At 44.7% G+C, this 17,182-nt stretch overlaps 1 protein-coding gene and 1 long non-coding RNA gene across 11 annotated transcripts in view; one reads left to right on the top strand and one right to left on the bottom strand.

Moving 5' to 3' along the window:
• The window catches only part of LOC121659976, a 94,171-nt gene that overhangs the window by 26,405 nt on the left and 50,584 nt on the right, over window positions 1-17,182 (bottom strand). The window lies entirely within an intron of this gene.
• The window catches only part of PAX2 (paired box 2), a 103,151-nt gene that overhangs the window by 44,966 nt on the left and 41,003 nt on the right, over window positions 1-17,182 (top strand). For all 10 annotated transcript variants that reach the window (XM_042018776.1, XM_042018775.1, XM_042018774.1 and 7 more), the window contains exons 4-5: window positions 1,083-1,168; window positions 3,220-3,339. In XM_042018776.1, the coding sequence (XP_041874710.1) occupies window positions 1,083-1,168; window positions 3,220-3,339 (206 nt within the window). The remainder of the gene's footprint in view (window positions 1-1,082; window positions 1,169-3,219; window positions 3,340-17,182) is intronic.

The following is a 17,182-nucleotide window of genomic DNA, read 5'->3' as shown; positions in this document are numbered from 1 at the left end:
TTTGCCAGCTTTTTCTTTAGAACAAATTTTTAAGCTCTCAAGTGGGCAGGGAGAATCTTCTATTTGCTTTCACTTTCTGGAGAGATTTTTGGGAAGAAAATAAAGCTAATAGAGTGCAGGGCTGAGAGTTCCAGAAACTCGGGCTGAAGAGAATCTGCAGCCTTTACCCTAACTGGACTGGCTGAAGAGAGGAGAGGATTGTTTTAATCTCAGAAAGGAAGCTGGGCCTTCACAGGTCATGGCTTATTTGCTGAGTTCCTTGGTGGAACAGCTGTTCCCAACTCACAGACACCCAATATCTGCCAGTAGTCAGGGACCTTGGCAGTCAGGTACTAGGTACCAGTTATTTTCTTTCACCACTGACCTCAGTTAGATTTAAACCAGTGACCTACAGGTGAAAGATTTCATGTAACAAGAAATGGAGCACTGACAATTACAGTTCAGTTCATTGTCATTCTGAGCTACATTATGAGCTTTGTGATGTCTTTTTGAGTTCCCATGCTGTGTTCATTCACCACTCGACAAACACCAGATTTTGCCCTGTTTGATGGAACTTCTTTTTCCTGGTGATCTATATCCCACCACCACTCCCTACAGATGCCTTCTGTTTTCACCTTCTCGTTTATGAAGGGCAAGGGCTTTGGGCAAGCCTTCCACAGTTCAAAGCATTTAGTCAGTCAGAAGGGTATTTTTCAGGTAGACAGCAAAATTAAAGCTACACCATTTGTAAATTCAGCAATGTCTCTATTAGCTGCAAAGACTGCCTTGTGATTATGCTCACAGATCAGACCATGAATGACAATGCAGCTGTCAGCACCCGGAAGATCCTAGCTTGCTCACTGAACACCATCCTCATGCAGTGAACACCCAAGTTTGGGATAAAGATGACAGAGCAGAAATAGGATGATTCTCTGAGAGCTGGACTATTAAAGCAGTAGAATCAGGACCACAAGGCAAATGAAGCCATTCTGATGCACCGAGAGCACAGATCAAGCCTTCAGATTCTGATAGCTGGGACTGTGGGTCTGCAGAGGCACAGAGAAGATGCATTTGAGCTCTGAATGTGTTTTGTTCTTTTCCAGGATCATCAGAACCAAAGTTCAGCAACCTTTTCACCCAACACCAGACGGGAGTGGGACAGGTGTGACTGCACCAGGACATACTATTGGTAAGTCGACCGGCATGAGGGGTGGTGACAGGTCAAGTGGAAATGGGGATGAAGCTTAGTTGAAGGAACAAAGTCTGACAAGCAGATGCTAAGCAAAGCAAAAGGGAGGAGGGGGTGGGGGGAAAGAAGCCTCCATGGAAATCAGAGTTTTCTATTCTTTGTCTCCCCTGTTACATTGCAGAGAAGTGAATCACAGAGAAACTAGCCCAAAGTAGGGGTTTGCCCAAGTGATTCTGCCTTAACATCCGTTTCACGTTCATGGTCTCTCCTTCATCTCCCTATAGAGAAGTATTTACTGCTGTCCTGTCCAAGCGCCAGTCTTCACCTTTTCTCTTGTCCTTACCCTGACTCTCTTTTTCCTCCCTATGAATTTTTCTTCTCTCCTCTCCCTTTGCTAGAACTCGTCCATTTCTCAGCGCTAGTAATACACAAACATGGGTAAGATACTCCAGCTGCCTCACAACTAAGTTCTTCATTGTTCTAGCTCTGCAGTCAGGTATCCCATGGGTGTATTTCACTGAGAAAATGCAAATTTTTTTTGCTGGGGGAGATGTTTTGCTGGTTTGTTGAGGTGAACAGAAGATGGAGGCTGTAATACAGGGACCAGATGTCTCCTAGTCTGTTTAAAGGTACTGTGTTAGATGTGTGATGAGATTCTTTTGATCTGTATGGTGGATATGTCTGCTGTTGCTAGCATAGCTTTATCTAGTGACCAATCAGAGCAAGAAAAACATGCAGTATTCTGGGATACTGTGAAATACAGTGGCTTATTTGTGGCCTAACACTTTCTTAGATTCTGTTGGTTATTGAGAATAACCTGCTGCTACACAAGGATTTACTGGAAAATGCTCATCTGCGTGGGACAGAGATGGTAGATATAATCCTGTACACAAAACGTATTCAGGAGTACAATGGAATTATTGGGCCAATATGGAAAAGCATTTCTGGATGCCCTTTTAATCTGGGCTTGCTCATTGGACTGGCAATCACTGATCACGACAGATGGACTGGCAGATATTATTCTTTCCTGGAACAGTAGTGCAATGTCTAGGGAATGTAATGGTTGAGCTGGGATAGTGCTTCTAGTGGGGTCTCTCATTGCTCTGGGATGTACTGGGAAGTGTGGGTCTACATTGGATAGTGTTGAAAGGTTCTTCTCCATCCTGAAAGGCTTGTGTTAGGAGTATTGATTGCTTCAGGTCAGTGCTTTATGAGCTGAATGATGAATAGTGGCCCGTAAGAAAATTGGGATATTCTCTCCATTACTGGGACACACTGGGACACAATAGATATGCCTGCTGGATGCACAGCTCCACCTGTTCTACCTTCTAACGGCCTGATTATCATGAAGGGATCATTTCTAATCTGGATAACTTGTCATTTTTGATATATTGGAAATTCATGAGCAATCTTGAACAGCCAAGTGGCCAGAGCATTCTGCCTACTGATATTGGTCAGTACAAAAAGAAAGCACTAGATTTTCATTAATCTGGGTGGTAGCATGTATCACCAACCAGTTGTTCTAGTAGGGAACTGAATTTAATAGTCCAGCACTGAAGTGCTTCTAACCTGTGCTAAGAAGATAATTTTTCACTGAGTGTTTCAGGTGGGCATGTAAGAGGCTATTCTGCCTAAGATAGAACATGGGCACTCCTGGTGAAAAAATGCTGAGAGGAAATGATCTGGTAAAATATGGATGGACTATGAAGTCACTAGAGAATGTGACCTATGCAGCATTTCACTTGGTTACCTTGAAAGCCTGCTCTGAACTGGGATGTAACAACAAAGTTTAGCTTCTTGATGGAATACACTTGTTATTAATGGCCCTGTACTGGAAGGCTGTGAAGCCACAGTATAGAAATGGATAAGCAAAGCTGGGATGCAGCTTTGCTGGGATACAGTAGAGTAAGTCCTTCAGCGTGAGGGACTGGGAATCTGATTAGTGCCCAGGCTTTCCTCTTAGACTGGTGACATGCATAGCTTTCAGCTGGGGATTCCTGAGTGCTGTGCTGCTCTCCTGATGGCCCTTTTTCCCTTTTCCTTTTGTCCAGTGCCCAGCACAGCATCCCCTCCCGTCTCCAGTGCCTCCAATGATCCAGTGGGCTCTTACTCCATTAACGGGATCCTGGGGATTCCTCGGTCGAATGGCGAGAAGAGGAAACGTGATGAAGGTAGGGGGAGGGGAGAAGCTCATCCTCCCTTTTATATTCTTTGTCCCCATGTACAGGCTCCAATTTCAGGCCAAGGTTTGCAGCTGCTCCAGGGGCTAGATCAGTTTTAGCAACAGAGACCAGTTCCCCGCCACTGCCCTGCTGGCTTGGAATGCTCTTCTTCCGAGGCCCTTTCATGACAGGCTGCGTCTCCAGACATCTGCTCAGCAGGCAGAGAGCCGTCTCCATTGCTGGAGCTGATCCCAAGTTCATTCACTGCTGGAAACGGCTGGAACTGAACTCCCCAGGTGCCAGCAGGTGCCCGGACTTTGAACTGTGGGTAAACATGGTTTCCCTGACTCACTCGATTTCAAACTAAATGCCATCTCGGAGAAGCACCAGCAATGTGGGAGTTGTCTTTCATCCCCCTTGCAAACAAGTTCCTGCCCTGTGACGTGCCATGAGCTACATTAGCTGGTGATCACAAGGGCCCAGTTTTCAACGGGTAGCATCTACCGCAGCAGAACTGTCATGCTTGCAACAGTCTGAAAGGAAAACAGGAGGTCTTCTGAGTACTGTGACCCTAAGGTTGTTTTCTAACCCTTTCACTAAGGCTCTAAGGAAATAGGATTAAGCTATCTCCTTTTGCTTCCTACTTGCTGTGAAGTATTCAGGGCAAAGATCCTGAAATGAATCAAAAGCTGGAGCCTCCATAGACTGAGTCAGGAGGGGTGGGTGAGGTCTTGGTGCTCTTATGGTGGCTTCTAAACACTTTTCCTTAAATCTGGATCTTTTAATTTGGTTTGTTCTAAAATTGAGGGCCAGGAAGTGAACTTTTAAAAGAATACTGACTAACCAGTTTGTTGGGTTCAGCTCTGACTTCAGTATGTTGAGTTGCTTGTTGCTTGGAAAGACCTCTTAGGACAGGTAGCTCAGTGTGCTGTGTGTGCTGTAATCCCAAGGCTGTCCAGTGCAAGAGCACATGAGAGTTCTCTGTGATATGTGGTGAGAAGAGAAAGCCCTCCTGAGACAGATGCTGCATTTTGACATTTTGCTAGTAATTTTCTCAGCATTGGTTCTGATGAGGTTCACATCTGTAAGTTTTTGATCCAAATAAACACAATAATCCTAGGAATAAAAGGCAGTCATCATATTCCCTTTCTCTCTAATGCAAAGTAAAACTAGATGCAAGGACCCAATCCAGCTTCTATTAGAGCAAATGGGAAGATTTTTTTGCTGATGTCATTGGAAATTGGATCGGGCCCCAGAGGAAGATCCATTTCCCAGCTAGATGGCAGTAGGGCCCAGCTAAGAGAAAAGTGTAGCAATGGGAGGGCTGAGTCAATGCCTCAAAGTCAAAAAATGTCAGGAATAAGAGACTACAAGTATTGCAAACCTTTCCAGCATTTCCCATCATTACCTATACAGGAAGTAGACATTTCAAACTAAATGACACGTTTCTCTAATGGTTGTGCAGATCTCCTGGCAGTCATTTGGGAGTTTTGTGAATCCCTGTTCTCATACAGTCCAACGTGGTGATCACCAGTTCTCAACATGGTGCCTCCACATCTCATTAGAAATGAAGCTCCTCAATCTGGCTTTAGCTACTGTTCAGGCTAGATGCAGCCACACAGTCACTTCCAGCTTCAAAACCTGAGCTTTCTTTGGAACAGTACAATTAAACACAGAAAAAACAGAGCAGCCATCTAAGTCGGTGACACTTCACAATGATATATTGACAGTAAGAACTACTCTTTGTGTCTGTCCTTAATTCATCCCAGATTTGATTTAGGCAAGTGACACTATGCAGCTCCTTGCTGTTGGCCAAGTGCCCACATATGCCACTAGGAATCAGAAAGGTACCAACTAGACAATCTTGCAGATGTTACCTGTCTTTAGCTCTCAGAGTTTTAGGTGGCAGTTATATGACATGGTTGCAACTGCCTTGGATAACAGCCTTAATCCTGCCATCCCAGATATCTGCTGCAGGGACATGCGCTTCTGACCCAGAGAAAGCTCACATGGGACCCCCAGCTAGCTGCTGAACATCTCTGTGAGTTGAGTTATCTGGGCTCACAGTGGCCTTCAGAAATGCTGAAAAATATCATCCCTTTGCAGGGCTAGGTCCTAAGGTTAGAAGGGTCCGAGGGGAAGTTTTGCAAAGCCAGTGACCTGCACTCATTCCTGGGCAGTCTTCTCTGTAGCTCTGAAGATTGATTGCTCCTACTTGAGATGGGGAGTAGGAAAAGTCTGTCAAGAGATCCAATGCAAGTATTTCTTTCATGCTCATGCTGGATGCATACACCTTCTCAGTATTTCCCAGAGCTTCTGAACACTTTGTTGGTGTTTCTTTCTTAACTGCAGGGTTTATTCTCACACTGAAAAGCCCTTGTGAGCTTTGCACATCTACTTTCCAAGCATTTAGGGAATGGTTCTTCCCTAAAGGAGGCAGAAGAAGCAGCACTGCTCTCTCTTTCTTTCCGCTCTGTTGGACCAGCTCTGCTGCAAGCATTCCTCTGTGAGGAATGCAGTTCAGCAGAAAGGGGAAGTACCAAGCTGCTCCTGAATCACCAGTTCTGAAAACCTTGTTAGCAACCTCTGTGTTGGCTGGGGGGAACAGGGTGGGAGAAAGACAGAGGAGCTTCTATCTGAGCACACCCCCTCCCCCAGGTCCTCCTTGCTGCAGCTGGTGCCTACATTAGACAGTAGCACAGATGATTAAGAAGAGGAGAGATAATTATGTGTCAAGATGATGTAGCAGAACTCCCGAGTTGGACAGAAGGAGCCAGACGGATGCATGAGGTGGGCTCAGAGATGGACGCTGACAGCCAGGTGTGAACCTCACAGGGGTTAGAGGGAAGAGTGGGAATCCCAGCCTACCAAATATACTGGTTGCAAGTGCAAGGGTGGCCTGGGAAACCTATAGCATTGAGAGAGAGCTAGCTGGGAAGCAGCTCTGAGTGTCTACTGGTCACAAGTCTTTCCTCAAAACTCAATATGCCTTCCTCAGGCGAATGCCAAGAAAGGATGGTCAGGATTTACCTTGTTAAGACCACATTACTCTTTGGTTTCAGTTTTTAACCAGTGATTGCAAAACTTCTGACTTCTGTAATAGATTAGACGGAGTTTGTCTCCTGCGATTTTAAAAATAATTTTACTAAAAAAGTTCACCACCATTTGTGTAGCACAGTGTGTGCCATTTCTTGCGGTCTGTGGGCATTGCCAGTGGAGCTGTAACTTCCCTCTGACTTTTCCCAGCACTTCCACCCACCATCTTCCAAAGGCAGATGTGATCCTGCAGCATGTAATGACTTTCCCAATACCAGTGAGGGTCTTAAAATATCAAGCTGCATCTGAAAACAGGAATTCCTGGCTCTTCATGATTCGAGTGTTGTAGTACTCTGTGATGGCAGGCCAACCATGTTCAGCAGGGTCATTGCCAGACTAAGAAGCAGCAATATAACGTCCAGAACGATAAAGGGGAAAAATATGCAACTATTTCTGTTGTTTCATAACCCCTTAATTGATAGCTAAAAGAATGAGAACTGGGTTGACCCAGACGCACTAACAAAAACTTAGTTATCACTCATGTTGTAGTCTTGAGCACTGTAGAAGGAGAAAAAAGGAGAAATGCAGAGAAAGGGAAAGATAGATAAATACATAGATAGATAGATGGATATAGATAGATAATTTGTAACAGGAAAACATCATATCAAACTGCTGCCAGCATGCCCCAGCATCTTCAGCTGGGCAAAACTTCGGCGATTTTTACAAAAGCATTCTTATGAGACATGGCCCTTTCCTTCTGTAATAGGCTGCAAACAGACGTCCTGTCTAAACCCAAATTCTCATTTGGGATTCATCTTCCAGAGAGGTTGGTTCTGTAACATTCTCAGCATTATTAATCTTGGTCCTTGACAGTATCTGTAGTATTTGACAGCATTACTGGCAATAATATCTGCAGTGCCAACAATGGCAGAGATAATATCCCCCAGTATTATTGGCATTAGCAGGGATCATATCTGCAGCCTGTTATTGGTGGGAGCAGATGCAATGTGTCCAGTATTATTAGTATCAGTAGTAATAAAACCCAAAGGCTTGTTAGTGTGATCAGTGCTAACATCAGCAGTAGGTTTGTGGGAGAGGACGGGACGGAGTGATTACTACTGTAAATGGCAATAATACTCAGGCTGTTTGCAGTAAAGGAATCCCCAGCAGAGATGGAGGAGCAAACCTGAGAAGGCAAAATTCTCTCCTTTCCTTTCTTCACCTGTCATTTTGATGATTAGAGTGAGTTACGTTGATTCCCAGTAATGCAGGATTGTGTCAGCGCAGGGGGACAGTGAAGAGTCACCAAAATTTCTGCAGTTCTGGTGGTGTTTTCCAGAAAGTGTTAGCTGGGTCAGTGCAGATGGTTCGCCATACTCTCCAAATGGGATTGAGCTATGCCAAACAGGGTGTTGCCCACTAGCTGTAGGAGCATCTGCACTGTAAATTCTGTAGCTATAGGATAGGCAACATCACTGCCCTTCTCTTTAGTGCTGCTCATGTAATTTTCTGACTGTTATTGCCACAACACCCTCTACTGAAAATCAGCGCTTTTGTTACATGTGGTTTTCTCTTTCCTCACTCCAAATGGGAGTGCAGAGCAGGGTTTTGACAGTGTTCAGCTTGGGACTTTTCCTACCTCGCCATAATCTCATTTTTGTGTTGGGAAATTACAAATGTCTCTTTCCGGTGGAGTGTGAAGCAGGGAAATCTGTGACAGCCCCAGTACTGAAAGCTGTTTTTTAAAATACTGCCCCAGGACATAGACTGTTTTAAAGACTTGAGTTCAAAAGTTTTTTCAAATAGAAAGTAACACAGAGTGGAGAGGTGTGTAACGTGTCTAAGTTTTTGAGCAGATATACAGCAGCTGAGTATGCCACTGTGAGTATGATCCCATTTGTGCTGTTCAGAGTGGCAGTGATAGTATAATTCGAGAGATGTAGCTATGACATTTCAGATGACTGTGTCATTGTCAGTGGCACCAGTATGTTTTTGCAGGCAGTTGTGGTTGTGGTTATCCTGTTGTTGTAACTATCATTATAGGTTGTGGGTTTGTGACACTAATGATGAGATTAACTGTATCACTACTTGCTCTGCTGCCCCATTACACTCAAGGCCATTACACTCTTCACAGAAGCAGCTGTGAATTGTTTCTTGTGGTACATTTGCATCACGGCATGCAGTAAGGTTGTTTCAACATGGTAATTGTTGGTACACTGGTGCAGTTTCTACTGTGCTGTCACTGCAATTCATAGAGTTGTTACTGCAGCTGATGTAACATGTTGGTTGAAAACAGACTGTCACCTGGCCATGACAGTGAAGTCAATACAGCTATGTCACTGCAGCACCGTGTTCAGAACAGTATGTTTTCATGAAGCATGGTATTAGTGTTCCACAGCACACTGGGATTGTTTCAGAACGTACAGTGTGCTTATGCTGTCATCTGCAGTATGATGATGCTTTGCTTGTGCTGGAGCTGTACTAGAGCAGAGGTCTAGCCCGTAACTGTCCTGTAGGGAAATGCATTCATTCATTTTTGCTATGCTGCCTGCATATGTTTGCAAAGAGTATGAGTGAGTCATTCCATTTGACCGTGTCATGACCTGATGTATGTTCATCTCTGGGCATATTAGGTGTATTTCTGTCCTCCCCAAACCCTAATACTTGTTGAAGACAACAGGGTGTGTTTGGACCCCTGCAGGTGACGGAACAGCACTACTGTCTGTGGTAAGCCTGCATTGTTTCACAGTGTGATTTTTTGTCACCACAGCTGACCTGTTTGTGTTATTCTATATGACTGCTTTACTGCAGGTCAGCAATAGTCTTAATGACACTGGAGACACATGCAGTTATATTGCCTCAGGTGCTAACCCCATGTTCCAACCATCACACACAGTTGTGGGGTGTGCACACAGCAGTTTATGGCTGTGCAGATGGGCTGAGCAGATTCTGGAGTCTTTCTCACAATGTCTTCCTCCTACTTTCCCTGGGACTGTGTTGTTTTATGCAGCGTGGCTGAGCTTCCAGTGGCTGGCAGCTTGCAGCAATGGTGTATCTCTGCAAACAGGAGTGGTCACAGGGGACCAGGCTCACTGTGTTCATACACACAAGTCTACGTAACACTCTCTGCCATTCTAGATGAAAATATAAATTGAAGAGGGAGTTTATTCTAGGTAGCCACCCACTTCTCCCTCCTGAAGGTCTTTGGCTAGTGAGACTCCTGGAAGAACGTAAGAAAAGCACCTGCTACTACTCATCCTGCACCTCTCTAAATAAACTGCAGGAGGATGTCAGAAAAGGGAGAGTACATATGGAAAAAGAGAGGAGGGGGAAACTGGATAAAGCAGAGGACAATGAATAAGCAGCACAGCACTGTCAGAAATGTGGGCTGCTGCACCAGGAATCTGGAGGTCAGCCTGTAAGCAGGAAAAACAGGATACGTGTGTTTGTGTGAGCATGTCTGCACAGACCCTGGGAGTTTGGGGAGTACGCATTGCTCAGGAGGAAGTCAGGTAAGGGAGAGTTAACAGCTTACATCACAGAAAGCGGTTTGGACAGAATGCCCTGCTTCTAAAGCTTATAGTGCTGCTTAGTTTGGCAGGGGTTGGTATTGTCTGAAGACAAGCTGGTCTGGCTTCAGTTGTATTTGTGTGCATCTCTGATTGTGTATTTGTGTCTCTAGGAATGCACGCCTGTTTGTTTTTTGTATTTCTATGTTAGGATCTGGTTTCTACTTATCTGTGCTTATGTACTGGGGTGAGTGGCAGGTTGGACCCGTATTTTTGTGCATGCCTATGGAGACCTGGAAAATGTGTATGTTAAGCTGTGTATAATATTGCCTAGTAGGAGAATGCATACTGTGGATCGTATGGATGTCTGGGCTTGTATGGCTCAGTATTAGTGCTATGTATTTCTATAAATGCCAGGTATTTGTATTCACATTTTGAGCATATATGTGAATGTTGTATATTTGTATGTATATTCTGAGTGTATGTGTTGCTACATACTTGGAGTATCACTGTATCTTTGTGGTTGCTGGATATGAATATGTAGCCTGTTAGTGCTGTGCACTTCTGTATATATTTTGTACAGATGTGTATTTGCATTGAGGTTATATATTTGTGTGTATGTTACATATATATACACATATTGGTTGTTCTTGCCTGTATAAAGGCTGTTTATTTCTGTAAATAGCTTGTATTTGTTTACATGATTTGATTCTGTACATGTTAATTCAAGGAAATTACTTTGAGTTATAGGTTTTCATTTAGTTAGTGTACATATACTTTTGTAAGTTATTTATTCAGAAATTACATTTAATTGACATGCATCTGCATTTATACCTCTGTGTGTCCCAGTTTGCATTCTTGTGTCTTTAATATTATTTGCTAGGTTTTGTGGGTGTTACCTGTGCATAGAACTTTTCTTTACATTTATTTGTGTGAGTACCATGAGTGTGTGCTTTTCTGACTGTTTATTATGGGTATTTAGTTTGTGGTTAGATCTTTCTCCACTGTTTGACTCATTCTTGGGAGGGGTTGTTGCAGCTAATGTGTCAACAGGAGTCAGGCAGCTACAACTCCTCCCAGTGTCTCTGCCTCCTCCATGAGTCTACCTGTGCAAAGGCTGCTCCCCAGCTTTGCTAGATGCCCGTCTCTCTGGATCTTCTTGTTCACTTTAGATGAGTTTTACTTTGGGTCTGCCTGCAATCAGGGAGGTGACTGTTACATTTTTTCATGGATGTAAAGAGTATGGAAGTCAGAGGGAGCACAGTGTCTGAATCCATGAGGATCCCAGGTTAATGTGCAATGGATGACAGAATCAACTGCAAAAGGAATCAGAAATAATTGGCAATGTGCAGGCAAATGGTATTTTAGAGGGTTGTTGGTTGTTGGTATAACAGTGGATGAGGATTCCACGACAGTGAGAGATGACACTGCTTTGGGGTCAAGTGACATGGCAGTGAGACATAAGGGCAATACTACTGTGGAATCAAGGTGACATGGCACTGAGACAAAACATGGGTCAAGGTGACATGCCAATGACCCAGGCTGATCTGTCAGAACAGGAAGAGCTGGGATCTGCCCGTCAGCTGAATCAGCTGACTAAGGCAACAGGAGAACAGGAGGAGATCAGAGGCAAATCGACAGACCTGTGCCTGGGATGTAGGACCCAGGTCACCAGCAGTGTGGGACACGCAGTGTCTCCATGGGATCAGTTGCATCCTGGTGTGAAGGGCTGGGGCAGTCTGTTAGTAGCGGCTGTTTGCTCACAGTGATGGAGAGCAGGGATAACACAGTGATGACATCAGGTGGTGGCCATACCCTGTGAAGGTAGCCATGGACCATAGGGACTGTGTGGGCAGGGGCATTATTCCCAGTTGCTGGAAAAACAAAGAACCTAACAGGCAGTAAAACAAAAACAAAGGAGACTTGGAAGCACCTGACAGCCCTAATTCATCACAGCCCAAGATTTTTTTCCCCCCTCATGTTCCCATTATATTTGTTTGTAAAAGTGGAAATCAATTTTGAAGGCAATTTTCTGGAAAGAATGGAAGGGAGGTGGGAGGGCCGGATAAGGCAGAGATGGCAAGAGGAAAAAAAAATTTAGGCCAGGCACAGCCCAGGGGCAGCTCTTGGCAAGGTGAAAGAAAATTGCATATTCAATCTCCATCCATGAATCTCCCTTGCTGCTGCCCGCCTCCTGCTCGAAAACAATGAAGGCTTTCTCCCCTACGCCGCACAACGCCTGAGTATCAGCGCTCACTTTAACTTCAGGGTCATTAATTCACCTGATTATTGCAGGAGAGGAGAGGGTTGCAGAGGCATCTATTCTAAAGAGCCCTCCCTTAGCTCATCCTTTGATTAGTTCAGGGTGGGGAGAGTTGAGATAATGTGTTGTCTTGGACACAGTTTAAAATGGGAGGGGTTGAAGAGGGGGTGGAAGGAGGTAGAGGTAGAAAGGGAAAGATGTGGCCCAGCTTGTTGTGGAAGGGAGGGTTGGAAAGCAGTCATTCTTGCATCCCTCTGCTGTGGTGTTACAGCAAATTAAAAGTAGCATGTTCCACTTCGTAGCTATCTTTCAGGGAGGGGAGGGGCATGGGTATATGTCGGCATGGGGATGGGGGGGATCTTATCATTGCTTCCTCAGCAGCCCAGCGTAGTGTCACCCTGTGAGGTGACATTTGAATTTACAATTCCGCAGAGAAAAGCCATTAATTCACAAATTAACATTTCTCCCTCTCTCTCTCTCTAGCTCTTTCTCTCTTCCTCTCTCTCTCTCTTTCACATGGATGTGCAAGCAATTGAAAAGACAAAGGAAATAGCCTTAAGGAAGAGACTTTACTGCTACTCTGTCTGTGCAGAGATTGCTACTACTGCTTCTAGATAGATAAACCAATTACCTGAGCTGCTCTGTTCATGGCAGCCTGCTATTACCTCCTTTTGTAGAGCTGATTCCATTGCTGGATTACACTGTGTGTATCTCATTAATGTAAACCAGCATGATACTGGGCACTGTTTCTGACCCTTCTTGCCATAGCCCCTTGCTCTGCAGTGGAAGAAGGAACTGGGAGAGGAGTTGAAGAGAGGTGACAGTAGGCACAACGTACTTCCTAGCGCAGGCCACACATAGAGCTTGTTAGAATACCTGTGCTAAGCTTTGAGGAGATGGGGGCTTCCCTTCTACAGAGGAGATTGCATGACATTAACCCTGATCTCTTCCATGTCTTGATGAGCACTGAGGGTGCTGTGCAACAGGCCTTGTGTGTGGGCACCTGGTATGGGCAGTGCCTTGCATTCTCAGCCCTACACAGCGTTTTCAACAGGTGTAGAAATGTGCGCGGCAAGCAGACAGAGAGGTGTGAGTACAAATACTATTTATTCATAGCTATAGCACACGTAGCTGACTGCGCCAGGACCTGACTGACTCACAGAGGTACACAACAGAGCTCAGAATAAGACGCAAGAATAAGCACTTCAGCTTACAGACTGAGAGGGCCAGATTTCTCTGCAGTGCAACTCCATTGAACGCAAGTAAAGGATGCCTGTAGAGATGTTTTTGTCTAAGACAAACACTAGACACTACTTCCACACAGGCCTGTTGTCTTCTGATTCCCTCTTGTTGCTCTTTCCTGCCACAGTCTTTCTCACACGCTTACTTCTGCTATCACTGCTGCTGTGGCTCCTTGGACAGCACATGTACAGTATAGACACACACCACACACATACACACGTAGGCACTCAGCCACATGCTGGTGCCACCCCAGGCACACATCTGTGACACTGGCAGCCTGACTATGCAAACTCACACCCCTGCAGACACAGCTTCTCCCCACCTGCTCTGGGAGGTCCCTTCAGTGGCTCCAAGCCTGCCTGCTGTGGAGCACACTGGCAGTCAGCTTTCTGAGCACCTTCTGGTGCTCTCTGCAGACAGCCTTGTAGGAACACGCTGGATACCCCTGCTTTTTGGCCTGCTCACACAGCTGCATGTGTTTGGGGAGAAAATGTCCAAGCGGTGCTGTTTACATAAAGACTTGCACATACTAATGTGCAGGTCTTTGCTCACTAAGCATTCTACCTATACAAAACTGGACAGAAATCTTCACTAACAGATTTTTCACCCCAGAAGGGTTTGATATGCCATGTTCAATCCATTCTCCTAACTTTCATGAAAGGAATAAGCTTGCAGAGGGCAGTTATCCAGGTAAAAGAAAAATGGATCACAGTGGCTGTTTCTAGAAACCTGGTCTCCACATGCTCAGTGGTTGGAGTATGTGCCTTTCTTCAGCATTGGCTTGGCTCCTTAAATCTTCCTAAAAACTTATCCTTTTAACAAGAGCATCTGCCTCCCTGACATTCCCTGTGCCCCACACCGTGCACAGCACATGGCTGGGGAGCATCATCCCGCAGCTGGTGCTGGAAGACGGATCACGATCAGCGGAGGAATCGGCAGGCAGTGCCAGTAATTCAAACCATCCTGACCGTTCAGTGAACCTGAACCTGCTGACCTTGACAGCACTAGACAGCAGCGGCCTCAGGAATCCCAACCTTTAGAAAGGCGTTGGCTGGAGGATGGCTCCTGCTCTCTCCCTTTCTTTCTCTCTTTCTCTCCGTGATCACATCCAGCAGCCAAGGGGACCCAACAGTCAATCCCCAGTGCACCAATTAGCTCCTAATTTGTCTATCTCTGCACTCCCAAGTCTACATCAATGTAATGTTAAGCATTGCTTGCTGTTCATAGATGTAAATCATTCCTATAGAAGAGTGTCTTCTTGTGCTAAAGGAAAACACTAAGCACCTTGTTCTCAGTCAGGGCCAGAGAAACCCCTCCTCCCAAAATGGGAGCTGCTGCTGCTGCTGTTTGGAAGGAAAGCAGAAGCACTTTACTTCCCTAAGTGTAGTATCAGATCCTCTAGCCTTGTTTCACTGGATCCCAGGGGGAACAACAAGATCTCACCAAGCTATTATCCTGTGAGAATCTTGGTTGGATAGATGAGGGGCAAGGAGGCAATTTGATTGGAAGGGAGAAAGAAAAAAAGTGTGTTTAATTTTGTCACCAGACCTTGCATTAAAAAAAAATGCAGTTTGTGAACACTTTAGGATGCTTTCAGGAGGCACCGGATTTACTCCAACTATCTCTGTAGCTGCCAAGCAAGACCTGAAAAACACAGCATTTTGTGCTGGCCTGCAGAGACTATGCAAGCTCTCAGATGTTGCATATGGAGGACAACTCTGTTAATAGTAGATGGCTGGAAAGAAGCAGTTACAGATACATATTTGTATCTATCTATTTACACACACCAGGCATGTCTGTCTTCTGTCTGTCTCCATCCATAACTCTTTGAAAGTGATTTTTCCAAGCGTCAATCATATAAAATAAAGGATGCTTTAAATAGGTGTCAAATGCAATTCATGCCCATCTTAAGGCCCTTTAAAATGTCAGAGTTTCGTTAAGGGGCCTAAAAATAATACCTAGATCCACATTTTCCTTTCACTTTTGCTTCATTCATCCAAGCTTCCTACTGCTTACTTCCCAACAGGTTCAAGGTACAAAGTCCTCTTCCCACAGAGTTCAACAGCTACAGGAAAACACACAGGGGTACAGTGCCAGAACAGGAGCTAGGTCATGAGTATCATGGTTTCCATTTGGATGTGCATCAGGTCAGGACTTTTTCTCTCATTGGCCCTGCTTTTTTTTGGGAGCTCAGAGGAGCTATTCTGTTTTTAAGCTAGGTGGTCTGCATTGGAACAGATTTGTAGATATCTGATTAAACCCTTAATGAGGTGGTTATTGTGCATGAAATGTCCATCAAATCTTGAGTGCCTTCTACTGCTCTCTTAAATGCTCTAGAAAAGGCTGTTATAAAGGACAGGTATAATTCCATGCCTGGTTTCCCAAAGGACCTGTTGTTCTTTTGCTTTGGCTTTTGGCATCTAGTCTGAGAAGAGGTAGGCCTTAAATAGAAGGGTTGACTTTCCAAGAAGATCAGAACTGTTCTAGAGTTTGGGACAACTTTACTAAACCCCAGCAAATGAAAAACAATACTCCACTAGCTAATCCTCAAGGCTACTTATGGCTCTTCTCCGCACAGACCTCACTTGTTTGTGAAATTGATTGCTGCCCATGACTGGGTCCTCTCTTGTTTGGAGACTACCTTTTGCAATTTGGAGCATATCTCCAATATACATTTTATAGAGGTCACATCAGTATAGGTTCCTTCATATACCAGTAACGGCCTTTACATGACCTCATGCAGAAAGATGACAAATTATTCTTCTAATAATCTACAGTTATTATAGGAATGAGCATTCAAAAAAAAAAAAAGAGGTTTGCATGGTGACATTTCAAGCAGATTGCTGCCTATTGCAAGTCCGTAGCTGTTTTATTGCATGGCATTTCACAATTATCCATCCTGTATCATATGTTGTTTATTAACCTTCCCATTCTTAAGATCTCATTTTCTACTGAAATGTGGCTGACTCTCAGGTGGACCATGGCAGATGTTGAACAATACAGAGCATCAACTGTGAAATTTTGCTGTGCCATGTCCAAATGAAACCACAGGAGAATTAAGATATGCTGTGGGTAATCACTCAGGCTGGATTTTGTTCAGGACAGCCAGGTTAATGTCTGCACTCTTGCAAAAAATGCCATGGGAATTTTAATGACTCTGAGTGATTGGAGCCTTTGTTTTATAGCATGTCAAAAATGGCAGATCTAAAAACACTCTGCTTGAATACTGGTTTAGTGCTGACTCAGAGGAGCTTCCAATAACATGATTCACAAGTATCTGGCTCAGGGGCAGGTACAGACTCCTTTGACTAGTGAGGTTAAGGTAAAAGTGTGTATGAGGGGAAAATACGTGGAATGAAAGGAAGGGAAAGTATAGAGCAAGACAAACAGAAGCAAAGGCAGTATTAAGAGGCGTATGCATGGGGGACCAAGCCAATGGAACTCAGCAGGCTCAAGAGGAATTCATATTTTCTAGACTGTTCATTAGAGGTGTCCATGGTCTGACCCTGATCTGCTGAGTCTTTGTGCCGGTGTCCTCTCAGTGCTCTCCGCTGGAATCTCAGGGATTCCCAGAAGCTGGGAGATGGAACTGGATGGTGACAGTCCAGCTCTGTGCTCCCTGCCTTGTCTCTAGCAGTCCTGATAGCAGTGTTGATTTGCATGTCAGGCAAAGCACTGCTTGAGAAAAAAAAAAAAAACAAACCCTCCAAGTGTGGCGGTGTCAGCGCTCGCTGTTGTTCGACAGTGTAAAATTAAATTAATAAAGCCCCCAACACAGGAAAACATAACAGGAAATTAATGG

The sequence above is a fragment of the Corvus kubaryi genome, unplaced genomic scaffold, assembly GCF_017639235.1.
Source record: "Corvus kubaryi isolate FWS band 111438036 unplaced genomic scaffold, C.kubaryi_AGA036_p1.0 138, whole genome shotgun sequence".
NCBI classification, from domain to species: domain Eukaryota; kingdom Metazoa; phylum Chordata; class Aves; order Passeriformes; family Corvidae; genus Corvus; species Corvus kubaryi.
Note: the sequence above shows the minus strand (reverse complement) of the source record. Positions and strands in the feature narration are given on the sequence as shown.